Genomic DNA, 22,978 nt, shown 5'->3' with positions numbered 1-22,978 from the left:
ATTTCTTGTGGTCTTTCCAGCCCAGGGCCACTGAGGCTTTAATTCCCTCTATCATATGTTTTATTATTTCCTCACTTTCCTTATATTCCTCTTTATTTTCGAATTTCTGAGTGAAAAATTGGGCCTTATTCCATTCTATCTTGATCCCTAATAGCTCCTCCATTTCTTTCCTGATTATTTCTTGGAACTTTTGGATTTTTTCACATTCCCACCACATGTGGGCATATGTTCCTATTTTACCACAGTTGTGCCAACATAATTTTGGGCACGTTTTTGTGATATGCGCCAGTTGCACAGGAGTTCTGTACCATTTTGTCAATATTTTTCGTTGCATTTCTTTAATCTTTAGGTGTTTTATTTTATTGATTGAATTAATCCAATTGTCTATTTCTCTCTCACTGCAACTTAATTCCTCCTTCCAGACTTCTATTAGGGTAGATTTTGTGTTGTATTGTATTTCGGTGATTGTGTTATATATAAATCCCATGATTCCTTTCTCCCTCTCTACTTTCCATTTTATTATTTTGTCGAGATTTGTTTCTGAGGTTTCCTTATTCTTCAATTCTATTAGCTTTTTAGACAGCCCTCCCCATTGTAACCAATTTCCATGCCCGCATTTATCTTTTATTTCCTCCCATTGAATTACAGTCCCGTCTGGTTTTAGTAAGTCCTCAATCTTTGTTATTCCGTTTTGTTCCAGTTTCTTTAGCATGTTGCGATATAGCTGGGGTTTTCTGTTGTCTAAGGAACCTATTGGGAGCTTGTCTATTTTATTTACTGGGAGTTTATTTTGCCATTTTCCCCAACAAGTCATTGTTAATGACAAGGGGCATCCTTTTATGTTTTTTAGTTCTTTTCCCCCAATTTTCCCCATAATGCAAGATCCATATTCCCACCCGTTTGTTAATTTCTCTAACCTAACCCATCTTTTGGGCTCACCGATATCTAATTCAAGTAACCTAGCCAATTGACAGGCTTCGTAATAGTTCTGGAGGCAAGGTGCTCCCCAACCTCCATTTTCTTGTGGAGTATAAAAAATTGAATTTGCAATTCTGGTTTTACTAGAACCTACTACCCATGTTTTAATTGAGTTATCCCATTTCTTTATTATTTTGGGAGGAATGCTGCATGGAAGGCATTGAAATAAGTACAAAAGTTTGGGCAGTATCATCATTTTATATGTCTTCACCCTTGTTGTTATATCCCAATTCCATTTTTTCCAATTGTTAATCTGTTTGCTTATTTTCTTCCATAGTTGGTTATAATTTATCTGAATTATGTTATTTAGATTTTTAGGTATATACACTCCTAAGTATTTTAACTTCTTTTCCCCCAGTTTGACCCCTAGAATAGATTGGACTTCTTTCACCTCCTTCCAGTTCATGTTTTTAGGTAGGATTTCTGATTTTTCAATATTAATTGTTAAGCCTGAGATCTTTTCAAATTTTTTAATTTCTTTCGTTACTTCAATTACCGAATTCTCCATTGAACCTATGAGCACTACTGCGTCGTCTGCATACAAATTTATTTTTATTTCTTCTCTATCTATCTTATATCCTTTTATGTTTTTGTTCGATCTGATTAGATTAGCAAAAGGTTCTATTGCTAGGGCAAAGAGAAGGGGGGAAAGAGGGCAACCTTGTTTGGTTCCGCTTTTGATTTCAATAGTTCTAGAATTGGATCCGTTTACTATCACTTCAGCTAGATTATCTTTATACAGTTCCTTAATTACTCCACATATCTTTTTTCCTAAGTTACTCTCCTCGCATAAGTTAGCCAAATAATTATGATTTATTGTATCGAATGCTTTATAAACATCTAATTTTATTAGAAGTAATTTTGTTTTCTCTCTAGTTGCATGGTCAATTATATTTATGATATTTCTAATTGGGTCCGCTATCTTTCTTTTTATAATAAAGCCGTATTGATCTTCCTCAATTAGAGTGGGTATTACCTCTTTCAGCCTATTAGCTATTATTTTTGTGAAAATTTTATAGTCCACGTTGCATAAAGTAATAGGCCTATATGAGTTGGGGTCAGTCCCCTCTTTGTTTGGTTTTAAAATTGTTATAATTTCGGATTTTTTCCATGTTTCTGGAATTAGTTTATTTTCCATGATTTCATTATATAGTATTAGTAAATTAGGGGTGACTTCCTTTTGAAAAAATTTATAGAAATTTGTAGTGAGCCCATCGGGGCCTGGTGAAGAGTTTATTTTTAATTTCTTTATTACCTCCTCTATTTCATTGCTAGTGATGTTCCTGTCCAGTGTTGCTTGGGATAGAGGGTCTAATTTTTTTTTGGAGTAGTCCTTCCGATTTCACTGTATCCTTACTCATGTAAAGCTTTTCGTAGTAATTGGCCATTATTTCCTTTAGGTCCTCCTCGCTTGTTTTTATTTGGCCCATCTCGTCTTTCAAATTAAAGATTTTTGTTTTCCCTTGTTTCTTTTTTAGGAAATTTGCTAATTTCTTTGTGTTATTTATGGAGTTTGTCTGAAAGTCGTTCTTGACCCAGATATATTTCTTTGTACTTTCAATTTCCTCCAGGTTTTCTAGTTGTTTATTTAACTCTATCCATCTCTTTTTCCCCCCCACTGTTTGGTCTTTTTGAAATGATTGGAACGCTTCTTCTACTTCAGACCTCAATTTCCTTAATCTTTCATTTTCTCTTTTATTTATTCCCTTCTCGATTGTTATACACTTTCCTCTAATTACTGCCTTGAAAGCATCCCAAACTATGTTTTCTTTCATTCCAGGGGTTCTGTTTAAGTTAAAATACTGAATAATTTGTTCATTTATCTCTTTCCTGTCTGACTCTTTATAAGCAACTTTTGGGTTAAATCTCCATTTTTTCACTTTGTTTATGGTATAATTTCCTAATTTTAAGTAGAGAGGTGCATGGTCTCCTGGCCAATAATTGCCCACCAAAAGTTCTTTTATTGGCATTGTGTTGTTGATTCCCACCAGGAAATAGTCTATGGTAGAAAATGTTGAGTGCCTATGTGAGTAGTGTGTTGGGGTATCTGCTCTTTCCCCTATTCTATTGTTGGCCTCTATTAAGTTCCACTTACTGAAATTTATCTTACAATTTGTACCTGAATTTCCAGTTCTATTACTCTTCGTTTTTTTGTACAATTGTAAATTTAGGTCCCCACCGACTATTATATCTCCTATTGCATGCTTTTCTATTTTTGAGCAAGTTTTGTTTATAAATTTTATTTGTTTCTGATTTGGGGCATAGACACTTGCTATTGATACCTGAGTATTGTTAATTTTACCTATTATCATTATGAATCTACCTTCAGTGTCTTTAATGACCTTTTCCAGCACAAAGTTTAGATTATCCTTTATTAGTATGGCAACTCCTCTGGCTTTGTTTGAGCCCCTTGATTCATACTGTATATCCCAATTTTTATCGTAAAGCAATTTGTTTGAGCCAGCCTTATGAACGCCAATCTTGAACTCTTGCTTGATTCACCTTTTCCTTCCCAAACAAAACCAAAGGAAAAGGTGAATCAAGCAAGAGTTCAAGATTGGCGTTCATAAGGCTGGCTCTCAGCATGATTAATAGCTGCAGTTTTCAGACTATACTGCATGTAACCAGACTATACTGCATGTAATGCTACCAGTTCCAAGCCTGAAGTTGGCATTCTTTGGGCTGCAAAGGCTGCTAGAGACTCCAGCAATACTAGAGCATTGAGCCTACTGATGTACCTGCTACCGTAGAGATAGCCCTGCCCCAGTAAACAAACCATCCTGGTTTCAGCACAACTTACGTGCACAAGATTGACTGGTCCTCTCGATCTGCGGAAGGAAAGAAAAAGAGAGCTTTCAGACATACAGAACCAGGCACATTGTTTTCCACCAGAGGGTGCTGGTGAGACACATTCAACTGCTCAACCCCTCCCCCCCCCCCCCCCGAAACTTCACTGACCACAGGATTTTAGGACCTCGGTGACACATCCCACACTGGGCACACACCCCAAAACCCTGCATTCTCTTCCTACTCAGATGCAGTTTGGAATGGGGAACTCAATGAGCTGTCCCACCCTGACTCCTCCACCCCTGCCCCACTATTAAAGTGATTCCCTCTTGGACCCCTGGCGGGATCCCGAGGGAGTTTCAGAGGGATCTCCAAAGACCATCAGAAAACACAGTATCTTCATTGGTCATGGGAGTTCTGTCTGGGAAGTTTGGCCCAATTCTATCATTGGTAGAGTTCGGAATGCTCTTTGATTGTAGGTGAACTATAAATCCCAGCAACTACAAATCCTAAATGTCAAGGTCTATTTTCCCCAAACTCCACCAGTGTTCACATTTGGACATGTTGAGTATTCATGCCAAGTTTGGTCCAGATCCATCATTGTTTGAGTCCACAGTGCTCTCTGGATGTAAGTGAACTACAACTCCAAAATTCAAGGTCAATGCCCACCAAACCCTTCCAGTATTTTTTGTTGGTCATAGGGGTTCTGTGTGGGAAGTTTGGCCCAATTCTATCATTGGTAGGTTTCAGAATGCTCTTTGATTGTGGGTGAACTACAAATCCCAGCAACTACAACTCCGAAATGTCAAGTCTATTTTCCCCAAACCCCACCAGTGCTTACATTTAGGCAGATTGAGTATTTGTGCCAAGTTTGGTCCAGACCCATCATTGTTTGAGTCCACAGTGTTCTCTGGGTGTAAGTGAACTACAACTCCCAAACTCAAGATCAATGCCCACCAAACCCTTCCAGTATTTTCTGTTGGTCATGGTAGTTCTGCGTGCCAAGATTGGATCAACTCAATCGTTGGTGGATTTCAGAATGCTCTTTGATTGTAGGTGAACTATAAATCCTTGCAACTACAACTCCCAAATGACAAAATCAGTTGAGGGAGTTGAAGTCCAAAATACCTGCAGAGTCGAAGTTTGCCCGTGCCTGCTCTAAATGCATCAGACTAGAACACCCCTCATCCCCAGGCACCTGGTTCTGAGGGCAGGCTAGCCTACAGGATCCAATCCTCCAAGGTCTCACCCTGCCCTGGTTTTTCCCATTTCCCTTCCAATTCCTACCCTGAAGCATGCTGCGATAGGCCGCCTCAGAGATGGCATAGATGTGAGGGGGCATCTCGTGACGTTTCTTGCCCCGGTACATTTCCACAATCTGCTCTGTGTAGATGGGCAGGTTCTTGTAAGGGTTGATGACCACGCAGAAAAGCCCTGAATATGTCTGTGGTTGCAAAGAAAGGAGAGAAAAGGGCAGATTACAAGAGTTCCCTGTCCCAGGTCAGAACACACACAGCAATCACAAAGTGAATTAGGCTTGTGAACCAACAGTCCTCAATTTGCATGCCTTGGGTCCCTTCCAGAAAGGGCCTATATTCCAGGATATGATCCCAGGTTTTCTGTTTATCCCAGATTATCTGGCAGTGCAGACTCATATAATCCAGTTTAGAGCAGAAAACCTGGGATCGGATCCTGGGATATAGGGTCTGTCTGGAAGGGCCTTTAGTCTAATGACAACATAACAACTTCTGACTTAAGGCAAAGTGAGGTAGAAAGAAAGGAGAGGGGGATCTGTGTCCACTGAACTCAAACTATTATAACTGATATGTATATGTTTTTACAGTTTTATAACGTTGTGTTTTAGTGTTACTGTTATTGTCTGAATCTGCCATTGAATTTTTGCCATAGAATCATAGAGTTGGAAGAGATCTCATAGGCCATCCAGTCCAACCCCCTGCCAAGAAGCAGGAAAATTGCATTCAAAGCACCCCTGACAGATGGCCATCCAGCCTCTCTTTAAAAGCTTCCAAAGAAGGAGCCTCTACAACACTCCGAGGCAGAGAGTTCCACTGCTGAACAGCTCTCATAGTCAGGAAGTTCTTCCTAATGTTCAGATGGAATAGTTTGTAAGCCGCCCTGAGTTTCCCTTCAGGGGTGAGAAGGGCGGGGTATAAGTATAATATATAAATAACCTATTGGTCTGCTGCAGTGGAAGGGAGGTGCAACCTGTGTTTGGGTTTTTGGGACTGCTGCACTTCCCATCATTTTAAAGTCAGAATAACTGCTGGTGAAAGGTGGTGGGATTTGCAGTTGAACATCACCTGGAGAGCTACACCTTCTCCATCCCAGGCTTTGTGTAAGAATCAGAGAGGCATTTCTGTGTTGTACGCAATGCCAAATTCCTGATCTACCTGAGCAGCAATAGAAAGAAAGTACGTAACTCTGGGGGTCAGAAAAGCAGCTATTCTAGACTTTAAGGTTTCCATCACTGTTAAAAGTCGAACTCCTTTAAAATATAAGCTTTCTAAGGGTGTCCCCTTTAATATTTCAGGCATCCAGAGTGGCTGCCATTTTCCCCATATTTTTAATGCTAATTTTCTAGGACCTCTTGTTTTTTTAATGGGAGCCTCTAGATTTCTTGTAAACATCCCACATTTTCCCTCTCTGTTGTTTTCTTTTTCTTCTTCCTCTTCCTCTTCTTTTTCTTAGGCGATACCTCGTAGTCGGAGGATGATGGTCCGCCAAGTGATGTGTCTTGGTGGTGGATCCATAGGTGTCTGTGGAGCCCTACGTTCTCCTGCAGTGCGGGCATTTGTTTCCAGGTGGAAGGCAGTCCTGGTCAGGGTTGGCTTGACATGCCTTGCTCTTGGTTTCTCTCTTCTGCCCTCCATTCGTGCCTCTTCAAATTCTACAGCACTGCTGGTCACAGCTGACCTCCACCTAGAGCACTCAAGGGCCAGAGCTTCCCAGTTCTCGGTGTCTATGCCACAGTTTTTAAGGTTGGCTTTGAGCCCATCTTTAAATCTCTTCTCTTGCTCGCCAACGTTCTGTTTCCCATTCTTGTGTTTGGACTAGAACAGCTGCTTTGGGAGGCGGTGATCAGGCATTCGGACAACGTGGCCGGTCCAGCGGAGCTGATGGCAGAGGACCATCGCTTCAATCTGGTGATCTTTGCTTCTTCCAGCATGCTGACATTTGTCCATCTGTCTTCTCAAGAGATTTACAGGATCTTTCAGAGGCAACGCTGATGGAATCGTTCCAGGAGTTGCCTGTGATGTCTGTAGATAGTCCATGTTTTGCAGGTATATAGCAGGGTTGGGAGGACAATAGCTTTATAAACAAGCACCTTGGTATCCCTATGGATGTCCCGGTCCTCAAACACTCTCTGCTTCATTCGGAAAAATGCTGCACTCGCAGAGCTTAGGCGGTGTCGTATTTCAGTGTCAAGGTACCGGAAATGGTCAACATTTTCTAATATTACACCATTAAGCTGTATTTCTGCCATTGGAGAGGGATTGGCTGGTGACTGCTGGAAGAGCACTTTGGTTTTCTTGATGTTCAATGAGAGGTCGAGCTTCTCATATGCTTCTGTGAAGGTGTTTAAAGTAGCTTGTAGGTCTTCTTCTGAATGTGCACATTGTTTACTGTATCTTCAGTTCTACACCATTTTTTTCTTCTCTCCTTATATTGCTTTCTATCAGTGGCTTTAATTGAAATGTTTCATAATATAAACTCCAGGTTTGGTAACCCCTGTCCTAGTTCATCCTGGTGAATATTGCATACTTTATTTGAAATTCTAGGTTTATTTTCACTCAGGATCCACTCTCTAATAGTCCTGTTTTTAATTTGTCTTTGATTGATTTCTAGAGTTCCTTTCACTATTTTAATGGCATGGAAAGGGAGAGACAAAGAAATGGCACCTGCCTTGTGTGGCTTGTAAGGTGACCCAAGAACTTGGGAAAGTTACTCTTTTGAACTACAGCTCTTAAAGTCTACATCAGGCATCCTCAAACTGCGGCCCTCCAGCTGTTTGGGCCTCCAACTTGCAAGAGCCCTTGCCAGCTTGTTCATTGTTCAGGAATTCTGGGAGTTGGAGGCAGAAACAGCAGGAGGGCCGTAGTTTGAGGACGCCTGGTCTACATGTTAGTATAACCAGCTGGAGCCGTTGTCGCCAAAAGGAACTACTCCAAGCTCTGGCACTGTCAATTTAAAAAAAAATCAAGGTGTCATTAGATAAACTAAATTTTGAAAGAAGATTCAAGAAGGGCTGATTTCAGCAAGCATCTTATGTCTTGGCCGTTGTGTTTCCCAGTCAGCTATCTCAGAAAACTAGTTGCCCAAGTGAGTCTTAAAATCTGGCTTTGACCAATTTTTGAGCTGTTTTTCGGCAACATGTGTGTGTCAAATTCTTCCTCTGGCATTTCAGTCACAGGTCCTGTTCACCACATGGCAACAAGACTGGAAGATTCAACATCCAAACTGAAAATCTGAGCTCATAAGGATTTGAAAGGTTTAGCAGATTCAGCAGAGCATGAAGCCACAGGTTGGAATTCCTGCAAGGCAGGTGCAGGCCGAGCAAGAGGGAAAAGCCAGCGCTTGGAAGTGTTTCTTTTTTGAACTTAAAACTCCCAGAAACCCTCATCCAGAAGGACAGGTTGTGATATCCTCTTCAATGTAACATTATATTTTTTGCTAAAAGATGTTTCCTGCTGGAGAGCTTCACCGTTTGACTCAAAAGAGGACATGTGAGTTGATTCATGGCCGAGCCTTTCATTGCTAAGGTTTAAACAGTGTGCCTACGACTGTGCCCCGAGGAGAACGGGTTTCACACCCTCGCCGTCTCCATGCTCCTGTTCTAGCTAAACAGGTCTAGGCCGTTCCCCGCCTCGATACCCAGCCGCACGGGTGGAGATTGGGGGAGGAAGGGCGCTGGGCCGTCCGCAAGTCAGCAATGACGTGCGGCTGAGAGAATGCCTTGGCCCCGTGCCTCTCGGGGCAGCCTTTTGTGCCCACTCGGGTGCCAAAGAAACCGAAGCTCCACGGTGCCAGCAGGACAGAAGGAGAAAAAGATGCCTTTCCCCCAATGCCTTCCCTTTGTTGCTGGCTGTGCATCACCAGAGTGGAGAAGACACCGCTCCCCGTTCCTGGCGTCATTGCACACACACTCCACAAGCTCAGAACAAAAGCACAACTTTGCGAGTTGTCGTTCCCCCCCTCCACACACACACACAAACACTCCAAAACCAGCTCTTCAGTCTCCTTGGCATCAGTGCCCTGCTAAGGCTGAACAGCTCAGCATCTAAACACTGCACCGTGCTCAAAGAGGGAAACGAGCCCCACGGGACCGGCTCAGTGACTCCAGGAGACATTTCCCGGCAGGGGGCACAATGGCTTCAGTTTTGCCTGCGTCAGCAAATGGGGGAGCTACTCCCCCCCCCCCCAAAGAACCTCAGAAGCCCTCCAAGGTGCCTCCCTTCACGTGCCTACCGGCACTCTCAATTTTAGACTCTAAAATCTGGACATTATCCCTTTTCCACTCAGACTTCCACAAATAGCAAGTCCTAAAAATGGCACTTTTTTGCACTTCTAGGGAAGCGTAGTTAGTAGTTGTTTTCAGTAGAAGTTTGAGGTGTGAACTTGCTAGCTCAGTGCTGGAAATAAGGATATGAGGTAGAATATTAAGACTTCGCAGCAAGGAAGTATTTTTTTTAATTGGTGAGAGAAAGTACCACATAGATATTCATGTATAAATTAAGGGCAGGTTTTGGAGCCAAAATTATATGACTCGCGGATAAGTCAATGGTCATTCCACAGAGAGAGGAATGCTGCCCTGGGGGACCAGCCATTCCTGGCCATCACTATTTTCCCAGCCAGGTGTTTGAAAGGGCAGAAGTGGTGCCACGGCAGGGAGAGCAGAGAGAGTCGGGGCTTTTTAAAGATTCTCCCAGCATTGAGTATGCTTTTGCTTTTTGCCACTGTACCCAGAAAAGGTTCCCTTTTGTGTGTGTGTGTGTGTGTAGACACACACACGCGCATATGTAAGTTAAGGTACAGTACTCACATTGACCTGTGGATAAGCTGATCTCAAGGTTTTTTGGGTTGAGTTTTTGACTAAAATTTCTACTTATGCAGGAAGTCCCTGAGTTACAAACATCTGACTTATGAACAATTCATAGTTGAGAACAGGGAGGCAACAGGAAGTGAGAAAGATCCACCCCTAGGAAGGGAAATTCACTCCTGGAAAAGTTATTATCATGGGGAAAAGTTGTCTCCATTGAAGCTTTCTCACCAGTCCTTGCTTCCACAACAATCCTTTCAAATTCCACAATATTTCTTTCAAAATCCAATTATCACAGAGACAGAAAGTGAGGTGAAATTTTCTGAACAGGGGCGCAGACAGCAAAACAAACACCGCAGGGGTGTTAACCCTTCCCTATGTTATCCAAAACTAAAAAATACATACTTTTGGCTGGAATTACACTTTTAAAAGTACCTGTTTTGACTTATATACAAATGTAACTTAAGAATAAACCTACAGAACTTATCTTGTTCATAACTAGGGAATTACACAAGTTAGATAGTGGGAGATAAAACCTCTTGGGTTCTTTTGGAAAGGTAGTGAGGCTACCTCTGACCTTCCAGATATTGAGGCCCATCTTGGATCCAAACTATCTAAAATAATGTATCTTCTTACACGAGCCTGCCTGAATTTTAAGATTTTCAGAGGAAGGTTTTATCTCAGTCACGCTTCCATATCTGCAGAGACAGTTGGTGACTTCACAGTAATGGCTCCCAAGCTATGTAATTGCCTTCCACGGGATGCCAAGTTTATCCTCTCTCTGGTCATCTTCCACCAACCTTTTCATTTAGACAGACTTTTGGCTGATAACTGGTGGAAAAGTCTCCTAATTGTTGGGTTGTTGAACCTTCCCCCATATTTCACATGATGTTTGTAAACTGTTTTAATTCTGAGCTTGGTTTTAGTACAACTGCTCATTTAAGGTTTTACATTGTTGTTTTTATGGTACAAAACGGTGGTTTTTAATCTGGATTTTTATGGATTCATACAGATCCTGCATTGGGAGAAAGACAGGATATTAAATAAAGCCTGCAATGTACATCACTCCAACGACATAGTCACTGGAAAGGAATTGTGGCACTGAGTTCCAAACAGGGCTCCTCTGTGCATTTCTCAAGGCCTGTCATTTACATTTTTGGCTTACAGTCCAATGCTAGTAGAAAGATCCTGGGAACTTTAGTTTTTTAAAAAAAATCAAAACACAGGCAAGTTCAATGATAGGGATACTTGTGGAACCGGGTGTTTTAGAAGAATAGACTTGATGAGAAAAGGCACAGCATGGAGAATGCACCCCAAAATTCCCCAGGCCTGCTGCCAACTCACGTAGATGAGGCCCGAGTAGTAGCGATCCTTGAGGTTGTGCAGCACCGAGGCTTCGTTGAGGCAGGTCAGCTCTGCCATGTCCTCCACCTTGGTGAACTTGGGGGGATTCATTTTCTGGATGTCGTCCTTGGCGACCAGCACCTGACGCCCGTTCTCAGCCAGCTCCACCATCACCTCGTCGCCCCGCTCTTCGCGCAGCCCGGCCGCCTCGAAGCCATGACGCTCCGAAGGGACCCATACGAGTCGCTTGGCCGTCCAGTCGGCTTGCGAGGCTGGGTTGCCCACCTGGTTCCGATCCACAAACAGGTATCTCTCGGCGCTGGCATCGCCTCGCTGTGTAGGGGCCCGGACGGCCATGGCTGGGGAAGGAATGGAAGGTAAAGAAAAGTTCAGACAGGGTATCACTCTTGGGTTTGAGTTCTACTACTGTCCTACACTGTGAAATTTCACACAACCACATTCCTTGATATCAAAAAAGGCCTGAGGTTGTTAGGAATTGTGGGAGTTGTAGTCCAAAACACTTGGAGGAAGGTTGAAGTTTGCCCTTAGCTGCTGTAGCTGGACCAACCTTTGTTAACCTTGTTAACAGGCTCTAACCTTGTTAGCCACTTTGCGTCCCTGACTGGGAAAAGGACAGGATATCAATATCAGCAACAAGAACACATAACCAGAGTTTGAGAATGTTTTTTTGGACTAAAATTCTGCCAAAAGCATTCAAAACAGGCAACATTCCCAAACTCTACAGGACTGGAAAAGCTCCAGACAAAACGCATTCTGCATTAGACTGTTACAAAAACAGTCCCTGTGTTTTCTCCCCCTTCTTTTCCCTCGGTTCAAAATGTGGCATAGCATGTCTGGAAAAATTGGGGACACAAAACTTGACTGACCCTTTCCCCTTTCTCTTCCCCTCCCGTCCAAAAAACAAATCACATTTTTTTCAGAAGTGGATGGGGAGTGGAAATATTTGTAGCATTCAGTTGACTATCAAAACACAAAACTGAACCCAAACCTTTAGACTCAGAAGAGTCTTGCGCAAACATCGTAGTGCCAATAGAAAGAGAAACTCGTGTTTACAGAACAATCATTGGGAAATAAAACTGAGCGAAAGCACTCTCTGCTGTGGAAGCAAAGGCTGTCTGGTGCCAAGATTATAATCCCCAGATAGGGGACGGTGGTTTTGATGGGATGAGGAGGAAAATCTAGATAGGGGATATATGGCTCGGGATGGAAAGAGTAGACCTGGATCTATTGGTAGATCTGGAGTGATTTAGAGTGACTCAAGGAGGATTTCTCACTCCCAAGACTTTAACAACAGAAGCAGTAATAAAGTGACTCCTCTTCGCATAAACAATACTTCTGAAATTAAGAAAGCTTGAAATAAACCAATATTTTTGTGTATGGAAAGACTGTAAGCATTATCCAGGTCTAGCATTCAGAGAAAACCCAGATTCGGAATTTTTTTATACCGCACTCTAAGCCAGGCATGGGCAAACCTCGGCCCTCCAAATGTTTTGGACTCCCACAATTCCTAACAGCCTCAGGCCCTTTCCTTTCCCCCTTAAGAGGCTGAGGGGGAAAAGGAAGGGACTTGAGGCTGTTAGGAATTGTGGGAGTTGAAGTCCAAAACATTTGGAGGGCTCAAGTATGCCCATGCCTTCTCTTAGCAATGGATTACAGTTTACTGTAAACATTTTAAACTGTAATTTACTGAGCTTGGAAGCCACCTTGGATCCTGCTCGAGGAGTGCATTTACGCTGTAAAATTAATGCAGTTCGACACTACTATAACTGCCATGGCTAAATAATATGGAATCACGGGAGTTGTAGTTTTATAATATCTTATACCAGCGTTTCTCAACCTGGGGGTTGGGACTCCTGGGGTGGGGTGTTGCGAGGGGGGTGTCAGAGGGATCGCCAAAGACCATCAGAAAACACAGTATTTTCTGTTGGTCTTGGGGGTTCTGTGTGGAAAGTTTGGCCCAATTCTATTGTTGGTGGGGTTCAAAGAGCTCTTTGATTGTAGGTGAACTAAAAAACTCAGCAACTGCAACTCCCAAATGTCAAGGTATATTTTGCCCAAAATCCATCAGTATTCGCATTTGGGCATATTAAGTATTCATGCCAAATTTGATCCAGATTCACCATTATTTGAGTCCACAGTGCTCTCTGGATGTAGGTGAACTACAACTCCCAAATTCAAGGTCAATTACCACCAAACGCTTCCAGTATTTTCTGTTGCTCATGGGAGTTCCGTGTGCCAAGTCTGGTTCAATTCCATTATTGGTGGAGTTCAGAATGCACTCTGATTGTAGGTGAACTATAAATCCCAGGAACTACAACTCCCAAATGACAAAATCAACCCTCCCCAGCCCCACCGGTATTCAAATTTAGGTGTTTTGGGTATTTGTGCCAATTTTGGTCCAGTGGATGAAAATACATCCTGCATATCATATATTTACATGACAATTCATAACAGTAGCAAAATTATAGTTATGAAGTAGCAACAAAATAATTTTATGGTTGAAGGTCAGCACAACATGAGGAAGTGTATTAAGGGGTCACAGAATTAGGAAGGTTCAAGAACCACTGTCTTATAGACTTCCCTGCCAAAGAGTGCTGTAACACTCAGGATTCCCTAGTATTGGTTAGTTAAAAGGGTTTCAAACTGCATTATTTCCAGTGTAAATACACCCCAGGAGAAAGGTAGCATACCAATCACATAACTAATAAATTCCTCTCTAAACAACTGAGATTCCACAAATCCAAAGAACCCACTCTCATGTAAAGTATACTAGCAGAAAAGGTGGCATTTTTTCATAATTCAGAGATTATTTCCATTTTCCCTTCCTATGTTTTCAGTTTTTGGTCCAGGTTGGGATAACAAAATAAACCACTACAAGAGGGTTTCCCCCTCTGCATTCGCCTCTCTCCATCACGAGATTGGAAGGAGAAGCGACACAGATCATAGGCAGCCATTTCAATTTGTGCATGACACTGGCAAGGACCCAGGAAAATGCCCACCGATCCAAGCTTATATGATATTAAAGGATAAAGCAGTCCAATAAACTAAGCTGGTGTGGGAGGGAATGATGGGCTGGTATTTGACCACATGTAATAAATCATAACTAGCGGCAGATGAATCAACAAAACGCAGGAAGGAAAGGCAAAGCAAAATATTTACTCGTTTTAAAACCCAGGGCTTTTCAAAAGCTGTCATGGCGTGCGATTTCTCTGTCATACAGACATAAAACAATTTAATATGAGGTTATTACAACTGTATCTCCAATTGTAATAACATCATCGGTTACTAGCATTTGAAAAAAATCCTCATTATATTGGAGCTATAGACTGCTGAGGTATTCATCTATCCATATAAAAACAAACAAAAGTACATAAACTGCTAGATATAAGGTGGAAGGAAAAAGAATAAACTGCAGAGAAACCAACAAAAGGGAAAATAAATATATTATTTTAAAAATAATATATGTATTATGTTTGTACTTGAGTCACATATAATTAGAGTAGAGATGTATGTTGTTATTATTATTACTTATTTATACTCCGCTTTTCTCCCCATGGGGACTGTTAGCAAGAGAAAATGTATATTTATTTATGTGTATATATGTATGTACACAGGAGCCCCTGGTAGTGCAGTGGGTTAAAACGCTGAGCTGCTGAGCTTGTTGACCGAAAGGTCACAGGTTCGAATCCGGGGAGCGGCGTCAGCTTCTGCTGTCAGCCCCAGCTTCTGCCAACCTAGCAGTTCGAAAACATGCAAATGTGAGTAGATCAATAGGTACCGCTCCGGCGGGAAGGTAACGGTGCTCCATGCAGTCATGCCGGCCACATGACCTTGGAGGTGTCTATGGACAATGCCGGCTCTTTGGCTTAGAAATGGAGATGAGCACCACACCCCAGAGTCGGACACGACTGGACTTAATGTCAGGGGAAAACCTTTACCTTTACTATGTATGTACACATTTTCTCTTACTAACAGTAAGCATGTACATGGAGCCTCCAGTGGTGCAGCAGGCCAAACCACTGAGCTGCTGAACTTGTTGACCGAAAGGTCGGCGGTTCAAATCCGGGGAAGCGGGGTGAGCTCCGGCTGTCAGCCCCAGCTTCTGTCAACCCCAGTTCAAAAACATGCAAATAGGTGCTGCCTCGGTGGGAAGGTAAACGGCGCCCAATGCAGTCATGCCGGCCACACGACCTTGGAGGCGTCTAGATACAACGCCGGCTCTTCAGCTTAGAAATGGAAATGAGCACCACCTCTGAGAATCGGATTCGATTAGGCTTAATGTCAGGGGAAACCTTTACCTTTACTATTGTATTTATAACGCCACTATTAGTTATTATCCCACTGCTATCTCTGAAAGCTAACATACTAAAGGTGATGCCCTTACTTGCAACATCTGCTCAGAAAATACATGTATACTTCCCCCCTTTGTCAATCTCCTACATATAAATACACACTTCTCTCATTCCATATGCATTTCCCCATGGTCGGACACAACTAGACTTAACGTCAAGGGGAAACCGTTACTTTTTATGTATGTATGTACATATAAGTATTTTTTTTTTTTAGTTTTTGTTCCTTTTCTGTTATAAGTATGAATTAAAAATAGAAAAAGGGGGGAAATCACAGAAACTTAATTCTCGACACAATGAGTGCAACCGTTTGAACAAGGACGTTTGGGAAAAGATAGGAAGAGCCAAGGCGGGGAAAACAGATCCAAGCACGGCTGGAAAATCCATCCGTGTCATAGATATGTCAGGGATCACCCCCCCCCCCAAGAATTTGTTGTGCTCACTTCTCTCTGCCCCAATATCCCTCTTTTAAAAGACCCCAGTAGGGTAATTTCTCCTCCGAGAAAACCCAGGCTTTTCTCCGCTCATCCAGGCCCAGTGCCCCCAGCCAGCCGTCTGGCTGATGAGCGAGATTTTCCAATTCTCCATCTCGCTTCCATTCGCCCCCTCTGGACCCCTGCTGGGTTGGCTGGCGTAAGCGGCCGCTTCGCCTGTTTCGGCTGCTGGACCCAGACACTCGCGCCCTTGTTCCAGACATCCGTGGGGGTCTCCCCTAGGATAAGAGGCTTGTCTTCCTCTTTCCATGAACACAACTGCAGAGAAAGAGGACCGCTCGACCGTCGCTGTGATTTTCAAATAATACTTTATGCCCTTCGCACACTCCGCGTGATTCTTTTTCTTCTTCTTCCTTGATCATCTTTGGCCTTTGCAGCTTTCTCTCCGATCCCTTACTCAGTTTCTAAAAAAAGAATGGCTGGAGTCCCAAAGGAGGCATGATGTCAAGCAATTCAGACTTGCAAGGTACACCAAGACCCCAGATGTGTGGGAACTCGCTAAACTTCCTCTGCAGCAATGAGAAAGCACTCTGCCTAGGCTCAAAGCCATTCTCTCCTCCGTATAATGGCCCCTGCCCTATCAAAACATCCAGGTTATCAAAATTAGGGTACCTCTATACTGCAGTTTAACACCACTTTAACTGCCATGGCTCAATGGCTATGGAACTGCGAGAGCTTTAGTGTTACAAAGCCTTTAGCTCCCAGGATTTCATTGCATTTAGCCTTAGTTGTAAAAGTCGCTCCAGAGAATCATAGAGTTGGAAGAGATCTCATGGGCCATCCAGTCCAACCCCCTGCCAAGAAGCAGGAAAACTGCATTCAAAGCACCCCCAACAGATGGCCATCCAGCCTCTGTTTAAAAGTTTCCAAAGAAGGAGGCTTCTTCACACTCTGGGGCGGAGAGTTCCACTGCTGAACAGCTCTCAGTTGGGAAGTTCTTCCTAATGTTCAGATGGAATCGCCTTTCTTGTCGTCCATTAGACACAAACACCCATAATCTCCTAATCAACAAATTGCCAGTAAAGCAATTTTTTCTCCAAATTTCAAGACTTATTCCTAATGGTTCCCAACACAAATTCAATTAAGCTCCACCCAATTTAATTCTAGACGCAATGAGTGCAACCGTTTGAACAAGGACATTTGGGAAATAAAGCTCCACCCAGTCAGAGCTTTGCAAAAGACGAAATCCCTTTGCATGCTGCCTTATCTAGGCCTAGCATCCTCACAGAGCTTTGCTTGGCAGTCCTACACCAGTAATAAGAACCACTACTCCACTGACATTCACACTAAGCACTGGTTCTGGAAAAAGTCATTTAAATTTCCTACATTTGTGGGAAATTCCAACAGCATCTCCCAGACTTCTGCAAAGGGCTACCTGTAGCCCTCACTGGCATCTATATAAATAACAATGTAATGTTCGTTTGTGGGATTGACATAACTCAAAAACGACTGGACAAATTGACATCAAATTTGGACACAATGGAAGAGACTTCAAAAACCAAAAAACAAAAATTACGTTACAATGCATGCGCAAAACCACACACACACACATATATATGCAAACACACATATACAGATTTACACAAATATATATATACACATATACAAACAAAATACATATACACAGACTGGGCCACAGCAATGCATGGCAGGGGATGGCTAGTCACTTTATAAGAAGAGGGCCTTCTGTAGCCAATGCACATCTTCTGAGTTCTAGTCAGTGAACCAAAACAAAGCAGAAATGTAATAAAGCCCAACATGGCTTGGGCCCAGATTATCTCCTTTTGTGAGCCCATTAGATCTCCAAGATAGTCTGGAGGGGTCCTTCCCTCCATCCCACCACCTTCCAACCTTTGTTAAGTGGGAACAACAGAGACAGACTTTGGAACTCCTCCCTAAAGTAAACAGACCTCCTTTGTTGTGAGGTCAAAGCACTTTTGTGCTGCCAAGTTTTAATAAATTGACAAACTGGGCTTTTAAATTTGTGAAATGACTACAAGGTGACATAGACTACATTTCAGGGGAAGGAACCAACTCTGAGGATACTTCATGGCCAGAATCACTGGTTTGCTGTGAGTTTTCTGAACTGTATACTTATTCCAGAAGCATTCTCTCCATAGATGTAGGTGAAACATCAGGAGAGAATACTTCTGGAATATGGCCATACATCCCAGAAAACTCACAGAAACCCAACCCTCAGGAAATTCATGGAGGGATTGTAAGTCAATGGCAACTTAAAGACAGAGGTACACACAGTATTTTATTTTAAGCCTGAGCTCTGCGAGTGCAGCATTTTTCTGAATGAAGCACAGAGTGTTTGTAGCTGTAGGGATACCAAGGTGCTTGTTTGTAAACCTATTGTCCTCCCAACCCTGCAATACAGCTGCGAGACGTGGACTATCTACAGACGTCACATGCAACTCCTGGAATGATTCCATCAGTGTTGCCTCTGAAAAATCCTGCAAATCTCTTGGGAAGACAAGCAGACAAATGTCAATGTGCTGGAAGAAGCAAAGACTACCAGCATTGAAGCGATGGTCCTCTGCCATCAACTTTGCTGGACCAGCCACATTGTCTGGATGCCTGACCACCATATCCCAAAGCAGTTGCTCTACTCCAAACTCAAGAACGGAAAACAAAATGTTGATGGGCAAGAAAAGACATTTAAAGATGGGCTCACAGCCAACCTTAAAAACTCTGGCATAGACATCGAGAACTGGAAAGCCCTGGCCCTTGAGCGCTCCAGCTGGAGGTCAGCTGTGACCAGCAGTGCTGTAGAATTTGAAGAGGCACAAAAGGAGGGCAAAAAAGAGAAAGGTGCCAAGAGGAAGACACATCAAGTCAACCCCAACCGGGACCCCCTTCCACCTGGAAACCGATGCCCTCACTGCGGGAGAACATGCAGGTCAACAACAGGGCTCCACAGTCACCTACGTACCCACCGCCAGTATACCGATCTTGGAAGACAATCCTACTCGGATAACGAGGGATCAAAAATACATCAGGGAGGGGAATGAGTTGTCTGCCCACCTGAAAAGGTATGCAAGGTGTGCTTTTATGGGTACGTTTTCTAATCTAGACAGTTTCAAGATAAAAAAGCAGCAAAGAGGGGGAAGGGGAGATACATATGGTTCTAATAAAGCGGAGGAAGCAAATGGCTCCAGTTCTTCCCGCAAAGACCAAAGGGTGGTTGGTGACGCCCTTTGGCTGCCAACCAAGGCAGGTGCAACCCACTGAATGTACCTTTGCCTGGCAACCACCTGCCCAAGCTGACACACCTTTCCCAGAGAACTGAAGAGCTTCTATCCTGGCTCTTGAGGGCACAGGGTCCATATCATAGAATTAGAGGGTTGGAAGAGACCTCATGGGCCACCCAGTCCAACCCCCTGCCAAGAAGCAGGAAAATCACATTCAAAGTATCCCCCGACAGAGATCCCGCATGATCTGGTTTATACTCAGTTCCACTGCCAGTAAGTTTAAATTGAGATCCAGGATGATTGTTATGGTGTGAGCTTTGGACTACCACTCTGGAGACCAGGGTTCAAATCCCTACTCAGCCATTAAACCCATTGGGCAACCTTAGGAATGCCATACCCTCTTGGAGGAAGGCAGAGGCTTTGAACACATTTTAGGATCGCCATAAGTTGCAAACCCCAAAATCCTTATCTCATTATCACCCATGCCTAGCTCTTACAATTGGGTACTATTATCATATCTGGAACCCCTGGTGGTGCAGCAGGTTAAACCGCTGAGCTGCTGAACTTGCTGACCAAAAGGTCGCCGGTTCGAATCTGAGGAGCGGGGTGAGCTCCCGATGTTAGCCCCAGCTTCTGCCAACCTAGAAGTTCGAAAACATACAAATGTGAGTAGATCAATAGGTACTGCTCCAGCGGGAAGGCAACATGCTCCATGCAGTCATAACGGCCACATAACCTTGGAGGTGTCTACGGACAATGCCGGCTCTTCGGCTTAGAAATTGAGATGAGCACCAACCCCCAGAGTCGGACACGATTACACTTAATGTCAAGGGGAAACCTTTACCTTTACTAATCGTGCTTGTTTACTTTGGATTAATCGAAAACAACTACCTTTCCTATTGTGCCAGTAGGGGCAAGCTACTGGGTATGCTGGGTATGGGGGGATATCTTGTTTTTAACTGTAATTTTACCTGTTTTTAATAGTATTTTAAATTTTTACACTTCAGGACACAAAGATAAAATGTTTACATACATTTACTTGCTGTTAGTTTGTATTATATTGTGTCATGTTCAGTGTTAGCTGCGTTGGGTCCCTTTGTCAGGAGAAGAGTGGTATAAAATAATTAAAATACTAAGAATTTAAAGCTATAGGTGATTACTCATCTGTTAAACTGTTAAACTGACCATATATACAGAGCCACACACACAGCATGCCGTAGCTGCAGCTTGGAAAGTTTACTGTTTGGACTGCAGTTCTCAGAATCCCTCAATTTTTACTACATTTAATAACTTTAATATTTAATTCTGTTTTACTATATATAATGCATAGGCTTTAAAACTATATAGCAGGCTTGGGCACTTCAGGTGTTTTGGACTCCAACTCCCACCATTCCTAACAGCCTCAGGCCCCTTCCTTTTCCCCCTCAGCCGCTTAAGCGGCTGAGGGGGAAAAGGAAAGGTCCTGAGGCTGTTAGGAATGGTGGGAGTTGGAGTCCAAAACACCTTGAGGGCCAAAGCTTGCTCAAGTTTGGTCTAGACTCTAGACGTGGCTCCATTACATTCTTTTTAATGATCCCAGTAATACTTAGAGCCACAAAACAGTAACACCTCCATAGGTTTGTTTATCATTGGGGTGTGCAAAGATTATCGTCACAAAATGCAAGGCTGCGGTACCGCACCTACCATTTAGAGAAAAAACAACCACCCACAAAAGCATTTGGCCCAATTCAGCACCCAAAAAACTCCCATTTGTGTAAACCAGCAGGTCCTAGGGTGCATCTATACTGTAGAACAGTGGTTCTCAACTTGTGGGTCCCTAGATGTTTTGGCCTTCAACTCCCAGAAAGCCTAACAGTTGGTAAACTAGCTGGGATTTCTGGGAGTTGTAGGCCAAAATACCTGGGGACCTACAGGTTGAGAACCACTGCTGTAGAATGAATGCAATTTGACACCACTTGAACTGCCATGGCTCAATGCTATGGAATCCTGGGATTTGTAGTCCGATGAGGAACCATTACTGAACATATAAATAAAACCTCAACACCTGTGATTCTATAGCAGTGGTTTTCAACCTTCCTAATGCCGTGACTCCTTAATACAATTTCTCAGGTTGTGGTGACCCCAAAACATAAAATTATTTTCATTGCTACTTTGTAACTGTCATTTTGCTACTGTTATGAATTGTAATGTAAATATCTGAATGCAAGATGTATTTCCATTCACTGGACCAAATTTGGCACAAATACCCAAAACACCTAAATTTGAATACTGGTGAGGCTGGGGAGGGTTGATTTTGTCATTTGGGAGATGTAGTTGCTGGGATTTATAGTTCACCTACAATCAAAGAGCATTCTGAACTCCACCAATGATGGAATTGAACCAACTTGACACCCAGAACTCCCATGACCAACAGAAAACACTAGAAAGGTTTGGTGGGCATTGACCTTGAGTTTGGGAATTGTAGTTCACCTATGTCCAGAGAGCACTGTGGATTCAAACAATGATGAAACTGGACCAAACTTGGCATGAATACTCAATATGCCCAAATGTGAACACTGGTGTAGTTTGGAGAAAATAGACCTTGACATTTGGGAGTTGTTGCTGGGATTTATAGTTTACCTACAATCAAAGAATATTCTGAACCCTACCAATGATGGAATTGAACCAAACTTGGCACATAGAAATCCCAAGATCAACAGAAAATACTGGAAGGGTTTTGACCTTGAGTTTTGGAGTTGTAGTCTATCTACATCCAGAGAGCACTGTGGATTCAAACAATGATGGAACTGGACTAAACTTGGCATAAATACTCAATATGCCCAAATGTGAACACTGGCGGAGTTTGGGGAAAATAGACCTTGACATCTGGGAGTTGTAGTTGCTGGGATTTATAGTTCACCAAAGAGCATTCTGAACCCCACCAACGATAGAATTGGGCCAAACTTCCCACACAGAACTCCCATGGCCAACAGAAAATACTGTGTTTTCTTATGGTCTTTGGCGACCCCTCTGACACCCCCTCACAGCCCCCCGTCCCAGGGTTTGAGCCAATCTGCATTAATTCTATAGTGTAGATGCACCTCTAGTCCTTACTTCAAGAGCACACGAGTCTTGGCTTTCGTTTTCTTCTACCATGACCAAATTTTATTTTTAAAATAATTTTCCGTCCAACGCATTCCACGCTGTCTCCCAGTGGTCCCCACTCCTTTCCCCACCTGCAAGGATTGGACAATGCCCAACTGAGTGAGTCGGAGGCTAGACCAACGCCAAGACACTCCGAGTCCTGCCAAACCATGCCCGGCCAAGTGGTACTAACTCGCCAGCTGCGCCCTCCTTGGCTAATTAATTTGCTGAGCAATCCCAGGGCGAGGCTGTTCGGGAGGTGGCAAACAATGGCCGCGGGCCCCTTGGAGCTTTGGCCAAGCAAGGATCCCTCGAACGGTGTTCCTTTCCCCAAAAATCCCCAATTGGCTCCAAGTTCAACCCAAAGAAAAAAGCAGGTCACTGAGGTGTTAGTGGGTTAACCAGAAGGAAATTCAGGACTTTATAGCACTTCCTGCTCAAGCTGCATAATACCGAAACGTGCCAGGTTGGCGTCCTCTCGGCAATGCTTTTGCGCCTCCAGAAAACGGCGCATATTCAGAACACAAACAGCCGCATTCTTCTAGAACATGAGGGTGCAATCCTGCTGAATGGCAGGCAATTGCTTCACTTCTAAAGGCAACAAAACCTAGCCAGGGAAAATGTGGC

The 22,978-nt window shown here is 43.2% G+C and overlaps 1 protein-coding gene across 14 annotated transcripts in view; it reads right to left on the bottom strand.

The window, feature by feature from the left end:
- LOC132777847 (myosin-10-like) overlaps positions 1 to 22,978 on the bottom strand; it is a 101,994-nt gene that overhangs the window by 59,650 nt on the left and 19,366 nt on the right. For all 14 annotated transcript variants that reach the window (XM_067469839.1, XM_067469842.1, XM_067469846.1 and 11 more), the window contains exons 2-4: positions 11,168 to 11,526; positions 5,053 to 5,209; positions 3,779 to 3,806 (exon numbers count right to left, since the gene is read on the bottom strand). In XM_067469839.1, coding sequence (XP_067325940.1) covers positions 3,779 to 3,806; positions 5,053 to 5,209; positions 11,168 to 11,524 — 542 coding nt within the window. In that variant the 5' untranslated portion in view covers positions 11,525 to 11,526. The remainder of the gene's footprint in view (positions 1 to 3,778; positions 3,807 to 5,052; positions 5,210 to 11,167; positions 11,527 to 22,978) is intronic.

Source organism: Anolis sagrei, chromosome 6 (genome assembly GCF_037176765.1).
Source record: "Anolis sagrei isolate rAnoSag1 chromosome 6, rAnoSag1.mat, whole genome shotgun sequence".
In the NCBI taxonomy this organism is placed as follows: Eukaryota; Metazoa; Chordata; class Lepidosauria; order Squamata; family Dactyloidae; genus Anolis; species Anolis sagrei.
Note: the sequence above shows the minus strand (reverse complement) of the source record. Positions and strands in the feature narration are given on the sequence as shown.